Source organism: Terrapene carolina, unplaced genomic scaffold (genome assembly GCF_002925995.2).
Source record: "Terrapene carolina triunguis isolate 2854851 unplaced genomic scaffold, T_m_triunguis-2.0 Scaffold88, whole genome shotgun sequence".
Taxonomy (NCBI): domain Eukaryota; kingdom Metazoa; phylum Chordata; order Testudines; family Emydidae; genus Terrapene; species Terrapene triunguis.
Window position 1 is genome coordinate 2,172,898 of NW_020664439.1, and position 13,375 is coordinate 2,186,272.

A 13,375-nucleotide genomic window follows, 5' to 3' on the forward strand; every position below is an offset into this window, starting at 1 on the left:
TTACAACATGCAAATGATGGACTAGTAAACCAGCATCTAGCTGCTGAGAAGTATATAAAAGGGCCTTGGACAGTTACACAGGGATACCTTTTAAATATCCAAATATCAAACCATATTTATCTCCCAAAGAAAAACGTGTATATATATATATGCTTCATATATATATATAAAATCTCCATAAATTACCGAGATCCAAAAGGCTCTTGCCTCAGACCCTCTAAAACTGGAAAAGGCCAGTCAGAGTGGTCTGTGTGTGGTGTATGCCTCTGTATTGATCCCCTGTTAAGTCTGTTTGTGTGACTCTGCATATGAAGACCCTGTAAAGGCTGGGAAAGAAACAGCAAGGAAAAAATATCTGAAAAGCTGGGAGATTGCATTATTCTCTCTTGACTATGACCCTGTTTCTCATCCAATTTAAGATTCTCTTTTAACAGTGGTGTCCAGTTGGTCATACCTAGGCGTTCAAACCACCTGGCTCCCAATTTTTTGTGATCTGGATTATTGCTTTCATTTGTTTATAAATCAAACCTACTCATCATTAGCACTCTTAAAAATAGATCAGTTCCCTCCTCACATCCTCCCCTTAATTTTTCAACTGTCCATGATGCAACAGTGTCTCTCCTTTCATACCTGTGGAATGGAAGGAATCGCTCTACTCTTGCTATGTTTGCGCTCTCCTTTCTACAAGGGAAAGTGGGGCAGTGGTATTAATGATCTGCTGACTTGCAAGGTGGACCCAGTGGCTCCTGTGTCTTTGGTTCATTTTCAGGCAGTGAGTGTTGAGCACCAGTCATTGACTGGGAGATTGTGCCTGACCATAAGTCTGGGCAGGGAGATGTTCTGTGATTAAAACTTTGCTTGCATTCCCTGAACAAACAAAATGCAGATTGTGAACCCTTCCCCGTAGACCAAAGAGCCGCATCAGAAAGGTCAGAAATTGTTTTGAGTCCCTTCCCTCTATCGCGGGGGGCAGGGAAAGTGCTTGTAATTGAAGATCAGGGGAAGGTAGGTTTTTTATCAGCCAGACGAAAAAGCAGCTGCTTCATCCTTTTCCCTTCATGAGTGAAGATATTTTAGCTGTAGGCATGGGCTTCAGAATTGGCCCCAGACAGTATGCTACATATGCCTGTGGGCCATCCCTAATATGGCGTATCGGCGTTTAAATAAGCAAAAAGAGAAAATGGTCAAAGGGTCACCATTTTTTCTCTTACTAGTTGGAAACCAAAGCCATTCTCCTGGAATAAACACAGTTATGTTAGCTAGGATAATAGAAAGCATATAAACCCTTATGTTTCAGGGCATTTAACTGCTGGGGAATATGAAAAACTTTCCTTTTGGCAGGTCATTCCATAATTGTCCATTATGCAGTTTCCTGTAAGCATCTGTGGTTACCATTGTCCCGGACTGTAAACTGATCCATTGGCTTGATCTGGTATGGCAATTCCTATGTTTATACTTAATTTATGTAGTATATGTATGATGTGGTATAGGATTGTTGATAAGGGCCATGGTTTTAGTGTTCCCTTGATTCACCAGAGCCCAAAATTAGTGTGACCTTCGTTGCATGCTGCAAGATTTGTCTCTCTTTGATGTGTTATGATTAAGGCTGTGAGTCTATCACAAATTCCGTGACTTTCCATGATCTCCATGTCTTTGCTGGCTCAGGGGCTGCCAGAGCCAGGCAGCCCCTGGGCCAGCAGCAGCAGTTTGGGTGTGTGGGAGGGCGCTCAGGGCAAGGGGCAGGGTGTTGGGAGTTGCGGGGGGTGCTTACCTCGGGGTGGGGGGCTCTCTGGCTCCCACTGGCATGGCCTCCCTGCAGCTCCTAGATGGCGGAGGGTGTGGAGGTCTCCGCGCTGCCCACAGGCCGCGTCCCCGCAGCTCCCATTGGCTGCGGTTCCTGGCCAATGGGAGCTGCGGCAGCCAGCGCTTGTGGCAGGAGCAGCGAAACCCCTTCCCTGGCCCCTCTGCTGCCTAGGAGCTGCAAGGATGCGGAACTGGGTAGGAAGCACCTGCCAGTTCTTCCAACCCTCGCCCCCCTCCCTCCCCCCAGCCCCAGCAGGGGTCCTGGGCCGCACGCCGTGGCCTGGCGCCCACCCCCCCACCCCCTTAGTACCAGCTGGGATCCCAGGCAGCCTGGCCCCCCCGCCACACCAGCGGGGTCCCAGGCCACCTTTCCCAGCACCTGCGGCACCCCCAGACCACCCCTCCACCCCCCGGCCAAGTTTTAGTCACGGCAGGTATTTTTAGTAAAAGTTATGGACAGGTCATGGCCCATGAATTAGTGTTTACAGCCCGTGACCTGTCCATGACTTTTACTAAAAATACCCATGACTAAAACATAGTCTTAGTTATGATAATATGCTGCTGCTATCTAGCGAATTGATAATAAACACTGAAATTAATCTGTTAAGAGCAAGAAAATATATATAATAATGCCTGTTTAAAAAAAAAAAAAAGTTAAAAATCTGCTCACCCAAGATGTGAGAAATTTTGAGCAGAGCAAGTGGGCTGATTCAGGATGGGGAAGGAAAAAGGAAAACTTCCCAAGCACCACTTGGGGACATAGAACTTGACTGAGCATGGGGCAGAGTTGATTAATGTTGGGGGAGTGAAAATGTTTTGACACAAATTGTGTAGCATTGGGGTTGTGGCCTAGAGGGTCTGACAGAGCAGGTACTTTTCACCCAGGCTTGCAAGTTAAATCTTCAGATGAGCAGATGTTCAGGAATATTTCGAACCCTGTTTAAACTGGTACTACTCATATCTTGAAATTCCAAATGGTTCTAAAGATTAAATAATGGTCCTGATTTTGAAAAGAGAGGAACAGTTAGAAAGAGAGAATCTTAATCATATTCTCTTCACACATGGATACTTGCTGTCATCAGATGTTCAAAAATTAATGCATGATAAATATTAAACACCCCACTTTGGGGGAAACCAAGTCCTGTCTCCCCCTCCTACAAAGGAGATAAGAAGTTACCACTACCCAAGGGAGGAGAACAGCCACCACACAGTTGAGAAGTCCCATCTTGTCTTCTGTAATTGGGAGTTGATAGAAAAATTGCTGCTGCTGCCTTAAAAAGAGATTTCCAAAAAACTTCCTTTCTCTCTCATACTTTACAGGTAATGTTGCCCCTCAGTGCACTAGGCTTCTGCAACTAGATATATCTGTATCTTGCAAGCTCTGTAGTTTCAGATTTATAGTGCACCTTGAGTTATAAATAATTTGGAAACTCCAGAATGTCGCTGAGAAGCAGTAGTGATGATATCCTCCAAAGAGGTTTCTACATGCTGTTGCCACTTGAAGGATAGTGATTTCTGAGCTACTTCTCTTTTCCTTAAGATCTGTATATAAGGAAGAGATTCAGATCTTGTGCATTGGAAATAGAACAGTCTTGGTGGTTCTCTGCTCTTTTCTGCCTTCCCCCATATTGAAGCAAAATATTGTCAGATATTGATTTTAGATACTCTTCCATTCCAACCTAGAAACAACCAAAGTTTTCATAAAAACTCACCTGTCTTGGGGATGCATGTCTTACCACAATATTTGTTAACCCATGGTTTTGTATTATTGGGATTCTAGGATTTTATAATATGCTTTGTGTTAACAGTAACCAAAAAACCCAAACATTTGGGTGCTCAGGGTTTCCCTGAGACAACTCCTGTGGCCAGACCACTTTGTGTTCTGTCTAGTGAATTGATGTATATCACTTTTGTTCCCATCTTCAGGAAGAAGCCCTGAGGCGGCAGAGAGAGCAGGAAATTGCACTAAGACGACAGCGGGAGGAAGAGGAACGACAACAACAGGAGGAAGCACTTAGAAGATTGGAAGAGAGGAGAAGAGAAGAAGAGGAAAGACGACAGCGAGAAGAGTTGCTTCATAAACAGGTGAAAATGAGTGCAAGGGATTTATCATGCTCAGGCATGGGAGATGCCGGAACTGAGTGAACAGAGACTTAATAGTAATACCAGCTGAGGAGAGGATGATCCTTTCTGATCAGGATGGGAATCTGGTAGTGGAACTGCATATGGGCAGAATTAAACTGAATGAACATAGATTACATTTTCCTTTCAACCTGGTAATAAGGATGAGCAAACTTAGTGCCATGGGAAGCCATCACAACTTTATTGTTGAGAAAGCAGAGTAGGTAGTAGTTCACACTCATCAGTGGAGCGCCTCCTTGCACCATGCCATGTTGCAAGGGGGGTTGTCTCCATTGCCCCCTGCAGGCCATCTGTCTTTGCATGCCACTCAGCTCTGGTTGAGAAGTAGCTAGTTCAGACCCCTTCCAGGGGGTCAAAATGTCCAAGTGTAGTTCAGAATCCCAAATAATCAACTTATCTTCTGGGCCTGGTTCTCAACCCTTTCCTAGCATTCCACTGCCTTTCACTGTCTCCTGTATCAAGCACTGCCTCCTTTCCCCAAGGATGTCAGCAGTTTACCTCAGGCGTCTCCCTGCTCCTTACAGGTCCTCTTTGCCCCCCCCCCCCCCCCCCAAGCCTGACTTGCTCCCTGTGAGCCTCTTCCAGCCTGACTTCGCTAAGCCTCTCCCAGAGAGGAAACTCCCCTTGTTCCACTCTCTCCTGGGTCTCCTCTCCTGCATTCACAGATCTGTTTAGATAGTCCTCTCTCTGATCTTCTGCATCTTGATCAGTCATCAAGTCACTATCACACTCAGCTCGATGGGAATAGTTTAAGGGGCCAGCCAGCCTGTGACAGAGCTATATTTGTTGAATGTTTTACTTTTCATTACACATTTGACTGTGGATCCAGAATATGTTGTGGCCTAAGCTTTCCAGTCTGTGGTAATTAATTTAAAAAGAGGGGCAAAATGCATATAGTACTCTACTATGATAGTATAAAATATTTACTCTGTAAGATGCAGTGTTTTGGACATTACTACAGAATTACTGTATCATCCTTGACTCTTCTCCCACATTGCCTATGTTTGCCAATCTGCCTGATTCCACTCTGTCAAGTCTGCACCTGCTTGAAAACCTCATCAATGCTCCTTCATATCCTCTTGCCTTGGCTACTGTAACTTCCTTTTTTTGTGGCCTCCTAAATTCTAGCTTTATAGATTCCATTATGTGCCAACTCCTCCTGCCAGCTCTCTCTTTTTTTTGAAAACTGTCTTCATCACACCTGTCCCCAAACAACTTCATTGTCTCCACATTAGCTTCAGAATCCACTTTAAAGTTGCCCACTGTTAAAATTCATAACTTCATGTCAGTGTCTTTGTTCCTTTTCCAACTCTAGCAGTTCATCTAGCAATACTTCCTTCCTTATTCCACCACATAATCTTGGGCTTGTTGGCATAAGAGCCTTCTCCTTTGCTGTTCTAGCAGTGTGAAATAGCCAAATCTTATCTTTTGAGCTTTAATTTCCCTCCCCCTCATTTCTAATCTGATCTGGAAACCTTGTCTCCCTTTTTTATTCTACTTTTCCTCATTTCATGGGTTGAAATCTGGCAGCAGCACTTCACTGTGAGAGCTAGTAGCAAGTAGTAGAGGTGCACAGTAATAATGTGAATAAAAATCCCAGGGAAAAGATGGGGCAGTGTTTGGGTTTTTCCTCTGTCCTGTCTGACCTGTAGCTAGCCTTCACCTTAAGGAAAGCTTCCCCTTCTAATCCAGGATGCATTGTGAAACCTTTATTTTGAAGGACAATAAACCAAATTATTTTCTCAGCCTGAAAAGGATCAAGGTGAATGAATGTGTTCTTTACTGACCACATTTGTACAATTAAATAAAACGCTTCCGTCTGTTCTGTCAGGTCTTTTAAGCATCACATGTTTCATGAAGTAATTTAGATCTTCTAAGTCCTCTTAGAGACTTTACTGTTCTTTGTATCCTGGGAAGGAAGAGGAGGCTGCCAAATGGGCACGTGAAGAGGAGGAGGCCCAGCGTCGACTAGAGGAAAACCGGTTGCACATGGAAGAGGAGGCAGCCAGACTACGGCTTGAAGAGGAAGAGCGAAAGCGCAAGGAGCTGGAACTCCAGCGCCAGAAGGAATTATTAAGACAAAGGCAGCAGCAACAGGAGGCTCTGCGCCGGTTGCAGCAGCAGCAGCAGCAGCAACAACTTGCACAGATGAAGGTAATCCTCTTCAACAGGTTAACTTCCTTTTCCACTCACCTAATATGTGCAGTTAAAACATCACCATAGTGTAGGACCAATGGAACTAGCTTGGAAGGCGTCTAGTTAATTGGATCGAATCAAGAGAAAGGGAACTGAGTGGTGGAACTGTATGATGAGGAAGGAGAAGGGAAAGCAAAGAGTTGTTGGGGAGGAAGAGATGCTCGATATCTGGGGAAGGATGAGAGAAACAAGTCTTTTTTTAATTCCCCCTTTTTGTCGTTCTTAATTTGAAAAACATTTATACTGTTTGGTTTTCGGTTGTTTTAGTAGCCTCCAGTGTGAGGTAACTGAGCCTTAAATATGCTTCAAGTAAATACCATGCTGTCTTTGAGGAAAAAATTGATCAAAATGTATTATGCATTGTAACTAGCTTTTCTTCTTCGAGTGCTTGCTCATATCCATTCCAGTTAGGTGTGTGCGCGCCGCGTGCACGATCGTCGGAAGATTTTTACCCTAGCAACACCCGGTGGGTCGGCTGTGGAGCCCCCTAGAGTGGCGCCGTTATGGCGCTGGATATATACCCCAGCCGACCCAGCGCCCCCTCAGTTCCTTCTTACCGCCCCTGACGGTCGTTGGAACTGTGGAGCGCGGCTTAGCTGATCTCCACACTCCCTAGCTTCTCTTTGCTCTTGTTGTATTTAGTTATATAGATAGTTGTTCAAGTTAGTTAGTAATTAGTTATAGTGTATATAGATATAGTTATAAGTTGTTATCGGGGGTTTAGGGGGTGTTTTTCCCCTTTTCCCCCCGGCGCGCAGCCGGGCCCATGCCCAAGGCTCCTGGCTTTAAGCCGTGCGCGTCCTGCGGGAAGCACATGCCAACTAGCGACCCGCATAGCTCCTGCTTGAAGTGCCTGGGAGAGACTCATCCAGCAGATAAGTGCCCTATCTGCAAGGCCTTCAAGCCGAGGACAAGGAAGGAGCGGGACTTTAGGCTCCGACAGCTCCTCATGGAGGCGGCGCTGAGTCCAGATCCTCCCTCGGCGCGCCCTGTCCCGGCACCGAGCGCTTCGGTGCGCAGCGCCCCGGCGGGCCCGACCGGTGCGGCAGAAAAGACTGTCCGGCACCGACCGACGTCGGCACCGCGCCCGCCCAAAGAGCCTCGGCACCGATCCATTTCGCCGGGCCATAAGAAGACCGCTAAGACACGGGACGCTGCTGCCGCGAAGATACAGGCTCCCCCGGTGCCGGGGGTAGAGCCGCGTCCGCAGCTGGACCGCCAAAGACAGGCGGCCACACCGTCGACTCCGGCACCGAGGCCGTTGAGTCCGGTGCGGACTGTTTCACCACCAAGGCTGGTGGTGGAACCTTGTCTCCCTTCCACCCCGGAGACCTTTGCCACGGCGAGAGACCTGATCGCCCTCACAGAGCCGGCGCCGTCGCAGCTCCCGGCACCGGTGGCTCCACGCGTGCTGCAGTCCAGAGGCAAGCCTGCCCTGGTGCGCCCACCGTCGCCAGCACGAGTCTCTCGGCACCGCTCCAGATCCCGAAGCAGGTCCCGACGCCGCTCGGAGTCCCGGCGCCGAGGGTCACCTCGGCACCGGTCGTACTCGCGGCCCAGATCTTCCTCGCGGCGCCGTTCCACATCTCGGCACCGCCGTGACGACCGGCACCGATCGGGGTCGAGGCGCAGCTCCCGGCACCGGTATGAGCGCCGCTCGGGCTCGAGAGGCCGCTCCCGGTACCGCGCCTCCTCCAGATCGTCGTCACGTTCCAGATCGGGATCCCGGCACCGGAGGGACTATCGGCACCGGTCCAGGTCCCGGCACCGTTCGCCGGAACAACGCAGGGACAGGTCCCCGTACGGTCGGCACCGATCGGCACCGTACCATCCGGTACCGACGGCATCGGGTTCGGCACCGCCGTGGCCGTCGAGATCGGCGTCCCGGTCATCTGAGACGGTGGAGCCCGGCCACCTGCAGGAGACCGAGGACCCGATGCAAGGGCCTGCGCATTGGTCATTTTGGACTCCTTGGGCCTACCACCAAGCTCAGGGAGCTCCCCTGTCGGCTTCCCGCTCTGGCCGTTCGGACACCAGGGCCCCGGAGTCTACCATCTCCCGCCCTCCTCCAAGGGACGTGGAGGCTCCAGTACCCGCACCTGCCGAGGCCCCTGACCAGGGGGCAGGAGATGCCCAACACCAGGAGCACCGGGAGCAGGACCAACCATTGGACCCCTTGCCACCGGGGGCATCTTCCTCGTCCTCTCCTGATGAGGCCGTAGCGGGCACGTCGTCCATCGGGCCGCCCCCGATAGACCTTCGCGCCCACCAGGACCTACTGCGGCGCATGGCTCGCAATCTGGACCTTCAGGTGGAGGAGGTTGCGGAGGTCCATGACCCGATAGTGCAGATCATCTCAGCGGATGCTCCATCCAGGGTGGCATTACCGCTGGTCCGCACCATCCAGGCCAACGCCACTACTATCTGGCAGACCCCGGCCTCTATTCCGCCCACGGCCAGGGGGGTTGAGAGAAAATACTTTGTCCCATCAAAGGATCATGAGTACCTGTACATTCACCCCCAACCGTGCTCACTGGTGGTTTCCTCAGTGAATGCACGGGAGCGCCATGGCCAGCAGGCCGCTGCGCCCAAATCGAAGGACGCTAAGCGCTTCGATTTGTTCGGACGCAAGGTGTATTCGGCTGGCGGACTGCAATTGCGGGCAGCGAACCAGCAGGCGCTACTGAGCCGCTACGGCTTCAATATGTGGTCCTCGATGGGGAAATTTAAAGAACTGGTTCCCCAGGACTCGAGGGACGAGTTTGGGGCCCTGGTAGAGGAGGGCAAGCGGGTGGCATGCACCTCCCTACAGGCGTCCCTCGATATAGCGGACTCGGCCGCTAGGACCCTGGCGTCGGGGATAGCAATGCGCCGAATCTCCTGGCTCCAGGTGTCGGGTTTGCCTCCGGAACTGCAGCAGACCCTGCAGGATCTACCGTTTGAGGGCCAGGGCCTCTTTTCGGAGAAAACAGACTCGAGGCTCCAGAACCTGAAGGACTCTCGCACGATGATGCGCTCCCTGGGGATGCATGTCCCAGGGCCTCAGCGCAGGCCCTTCAGGCCGCAGCCTCAGCGGTTCTACCCTCCCCCGCCTCGTCCAAGACAGGACTTTGCTAGGAGGCGGGGTCGAGGTGGTAGGAGAAGGTCGACCGGCCCTCAACCCGGTCAGAACCAAGGCCAGTCTAGGCCACCTTCAGGGCCTAGACAAGCCTTTTGAAGGTGCGGTCGAGGACGGCACCACGACCGGTACCCAGGATCCGACTCCCCCTTTCCGGGACCGCCTCTCCCGCTTCCACCGTGCTTGGTCCCGTATAACCTCGGACCGTTGGGTCCTTCGCACGGTGGAAAGGGGATACGCCCTCCAGTTTTCCTCGCCCCCCCCCCTCCCACTCCCCCTCCCCGTCCCTCTTCAGGGACCCTTCTCACGAGCAACTCCTTACACAGGAGGTTTTTGGGCTCCTCGCTATGGGGGCCATAGAGGAGGTTCCATCGGAGCTAAGGGGCAGGGGGTTTTACTCCCGCTACTTCCTGATACCCAAGTCAAAAGGGGGTCTAAGGCCCATCTTAGACTTGCGCGGGCTCAACAAATTCATAGTAAAGTTGAAGTTCCGCATGGTATCATTGGGGACCATCATCCCTTCACTGGATCCTGGAGACTGGTTTGCCGCCCTCGACATGAAGGACGCTTATTTCCACATAGCGATTTATCCGCCTCACAGGCGCTTCCTGCGATTTGTAGTAAACAGGGGGCACTACCAATTCGCAGTCCTTCCCTTCGGCTTGTCCTCGGCTCCCAGGGTGTTCACAAAGTGTCTGGCAGTCGTCGCGGCCTTCCTTCGTCGACAAGGGATACAGCTGTTCCCGTACTTGGACGACTGGCTGGTACGCGGCCGCACCAGAGACCAAGTGCAGGCCCATGTCCACATAGTGACACGCACTTTCCACGAGCTGGGCATTCTACTCAACAGAGAGAAGTCCACTCTAATACCAACTCAAAGAATAGAGTTCATTGGAGCAATCCTGGACTCCAGACATGCCCGAGCCATACTGCCAGACAGCCGCTTTCATACCATTTCAAGCGCCATTCAAGGACTCAGGGCCTTTCCAACTACCACCGTAAGGTCATGCCTTGCCCTCTTGGGCCACATGGCCTCGTGCACCTACGTAACCAGGCACGCCAGGCTGCGACTTCGCCCATTGCAGACTTGGGTGTCATCGGTTTACCGTCCTCATCGAGACGACCTGAGCATGGTGGTCACGGTTCCGACCGCAGTCTTGGCCTCCCTCACATGGTGGACGGATCGCACGGCGGTCTGTGCAGGAGTACCCTTTCACGCCCCACAGCCCTCCCTCCACCTAGTTACGGACGCTTCATCTCTAGGATGGGGCGCTCACCTGGGGGAGCATCATACCCAAGGCCTGTGGTCGGCGTCCCAACTAGCCCTGCACATCAACGTCCGGGAGCTGATGGCAGTGCGCCTGGCTTGTCAGGCTTTCCTCAACTTCCTACAGGGCCGTTGCGTGCTGATTCTCACCGACAACACCACGGCCATGTTTTACATCAACAAGCAAGGCGGAGCCCGCTCATCTCCCCTATGCCAAGAGGCCATTCGCCTGTGGGACTTTTGCATCGCCCACTCGATACATCTCACGGCGTCATTCCTGCCTGGAGTCCAGAATACGCTGGCAGACCGTCTCAGCAGGTCCTTCCAAACGCACGAGTGGTCGATTCGCCCGGACATCATCTATTCCGTTTTCCAGAGGTGGGGGTTTCCCCAGATCGACCTGTTCGCATCTCGGGCCAACAGGAAGTGCCAGGCATTCTGCTCCCTACACGGACGAGCCCCGGGCTCTCGGTCGGACGCCTTCCTCATGGCGTGGAAAGACCATCTGTTCTACGCTTTTCCCCCATTCCCGCTGGTCCACAGGGTGCTGCTCAAGATCCGCAGGGACCATGCACGGGTAATTCTGGTCGCTCCCGCTTGGCCGAGACAGCACTGGTACACCACACTTCTAGAGCTGTCAGTACAGAGGCCGATCACGCTCCCCTTGAGTCGGGATCTCATCTCTCAGGACCACGGCCGGCTGTGTCACCCCGACCTGCAGTCGCTCCACCTCACGGCGTGGATGCTTCATGGTTGAGTCGCTCAGAGCGCCAATGCTCGCAAGCCGTCCAACAGGTCCTGCTGGGAAGTAGAAAGCTCTCTACGCGGACCACTTATTTAGCCAAGTGGAAGAGGTTCTCCTGCTGGTGTGAGCAACGAGCTACGTCTCCCTCGCAGGCTTCTATCCCCTTGATACTGGACTACCTCCTGTCCCTCAGACAACAAGGCTTGGCGACATCCTCAATTAGGGTTCACCTCGCCGCTATTTCCGCTTTCCACCCAGGGGACCTCACGTCCTCGGTCTTCTCGAACCCGATGGTCGTTAGATTCCTCAAGGGCTTAGACCGGCTATACCCACAGCAGCGACAGCCGGTTCCAACGTGGGACCTCAACCTCGTCCTCTCCAGGCTCACAGGGCCTCCGTTTGAACCTTTGGCTACCTGCTCGCTCCTGTACTTATCTTGGAAGACAGCCTTCCTGGTAGCCATCACCTCAGCACGACGCGTCTCGGAACTCAGGGCGCTGACATCCGAGCCCCCTTACACGGTGTTCCACAAGGACAAGGTGCAGCTTCGCCCCCATCCTGCCTTTCTGCCAAAGGTGGTTTCACCTTTCCACGTGAACCAGGACATTTTCCTCCCGGTCTTCCATCCGAAACCGCACGCTACTCGTCAAGACCAGCGTTTACACTCTTTGGACGTACGCAGGGCCCTGGCTTTCTATATTGACCGTACAAAGCCATTTAGGAAGACGACGCAACTCTTCGTTGCGGTGGCCGACCGGATGAAAGGCTCACCGGTCTCTTCTCAGTGCCTATCCACTTGGATCACGTCCTGCATTCGTGCTTGCTACGACCTGGCCGGTGTACCGACGCCACGCCTCACCGCTCATTCCACGAGGGCCCAGGCCTCCTCGACTGCCTTCCTGGCTCAAGTGCCGATCCAGGACATTTGTAGAGCTGCAGTGTGGTCATCGGTCCACACATTTACTACTCACTATGCGCTGGTGCAACAATCCAGAGACGACGCTGCTTTCGGGTCAGCGGTTCTGCACACAGCAATGTCTCACTCCGACCCCGCCACCTAGGTGGGGCTTGGGAGTCACCTAACTGGAATGGATATGAGCAAGCACTCGAAGAAGAAAAGACGGTTACTCACCGTTGTAACTGTTGTTCTTCGAGATGTGTTGCTCATATCCATTCCAAACCCGCCCCCCTTCCCCACTGTCGGAGTAGCCGGCAAGAAGGAACTGAGGGGGCGCTGGGTCGGCTGGGGTATATATCCAGCGCCATAACGGCGCCACTCTAGGGGGCTCCACAGCCGACCCACCGGGTGTTGCTAGGGTAAAAATCTTCCGACGATCGTGCACGCGGCGCGCACACACCTAACTGGAATGGATATGAGCAACACATCTCGAAGAACAACAGTTACAACGGTGAGTAACCGTCTTTTTTTTCAGCAAATATACACACGTTTTGGTCCCCAAAGTTGTTGCCATTTTTTTGAATAACAGTTTGTATCCTATTATGTAGTTGTTCATTGGACACAGCAGGACCTTACACTGCCTTGCAGCTGAGGGCACATGTAACAAAAATATGACCGCACTGAAAAACTGATACCTTTAAACCAGACCTTTGGGTATCTTGTTAGTATCTCTTCTATTCAGTGGGATCAAAAGATTTGTCCATATGTTTGCTGTTTCAGTAGTGTTCACTTCTGAGAATTTGTAATTATTATTATTTCCTACTTTTTTCCCAGCTCCCTTCTTCTTCAACATGGGGCCAGCAATCCAGCTCAGGAGCATGTCAGTCCCAGACCACATTATCATTGGCAGAAATCCAAAAGCTTGAAGAAGAGCGAGAACGTCAGCTTCGAGAGGAGGTAAATTCAGTTGAAGTAGGTTTGAGGTCTGTAAGCTGTATGTTGGAGTAAAATTGGCTGTTTCTACTTAGCTGTTTATTAAGTGATTAAATATAAAAGAACAAACAGGAATAAGCAAACTTTTAAATAGGACCAAGTCATCTGGGCTGTTTTATCTTTCTGGCGAAGAACCAGGTACTCATTTGAAACTACTGAACTAATTTAACCTGTAGCCTAAACTGTATTTGAATGCACATTTCCAGAAAGGAG

General features: G+C 51.5%; 1 protein-coding gene across 1 annotated transcript in view; it reads left to right on the top strand.

Annotated features, from left to right (window-relative positions):
• GIGYF2 (GRB10 interacting GYF protein 2) overlaps window positions 1-13,375 on the top strand; it is a 162,584-nt gene that overhangs the window by 124,446 nt on the left and 24,763 nt on the right. The window contains exons 20-22 of the mRNA XM_026649890.2: window positions 3,730-3,888; window positions 5,863-6,099; window positions 13,004-13,126. Of these exons, the coding sequence (XP_026505675.1) occupies window positions 3,730-3,888; window positions 5,863-6,099; window positions 13,004-13,126 (519 nt within the window). The remainder of the gene's footprint in view (window positions 1-3,729; window positions 3,889-5,862; window positions 6,100-13,003; window positions 13,127-13,375) is intronic.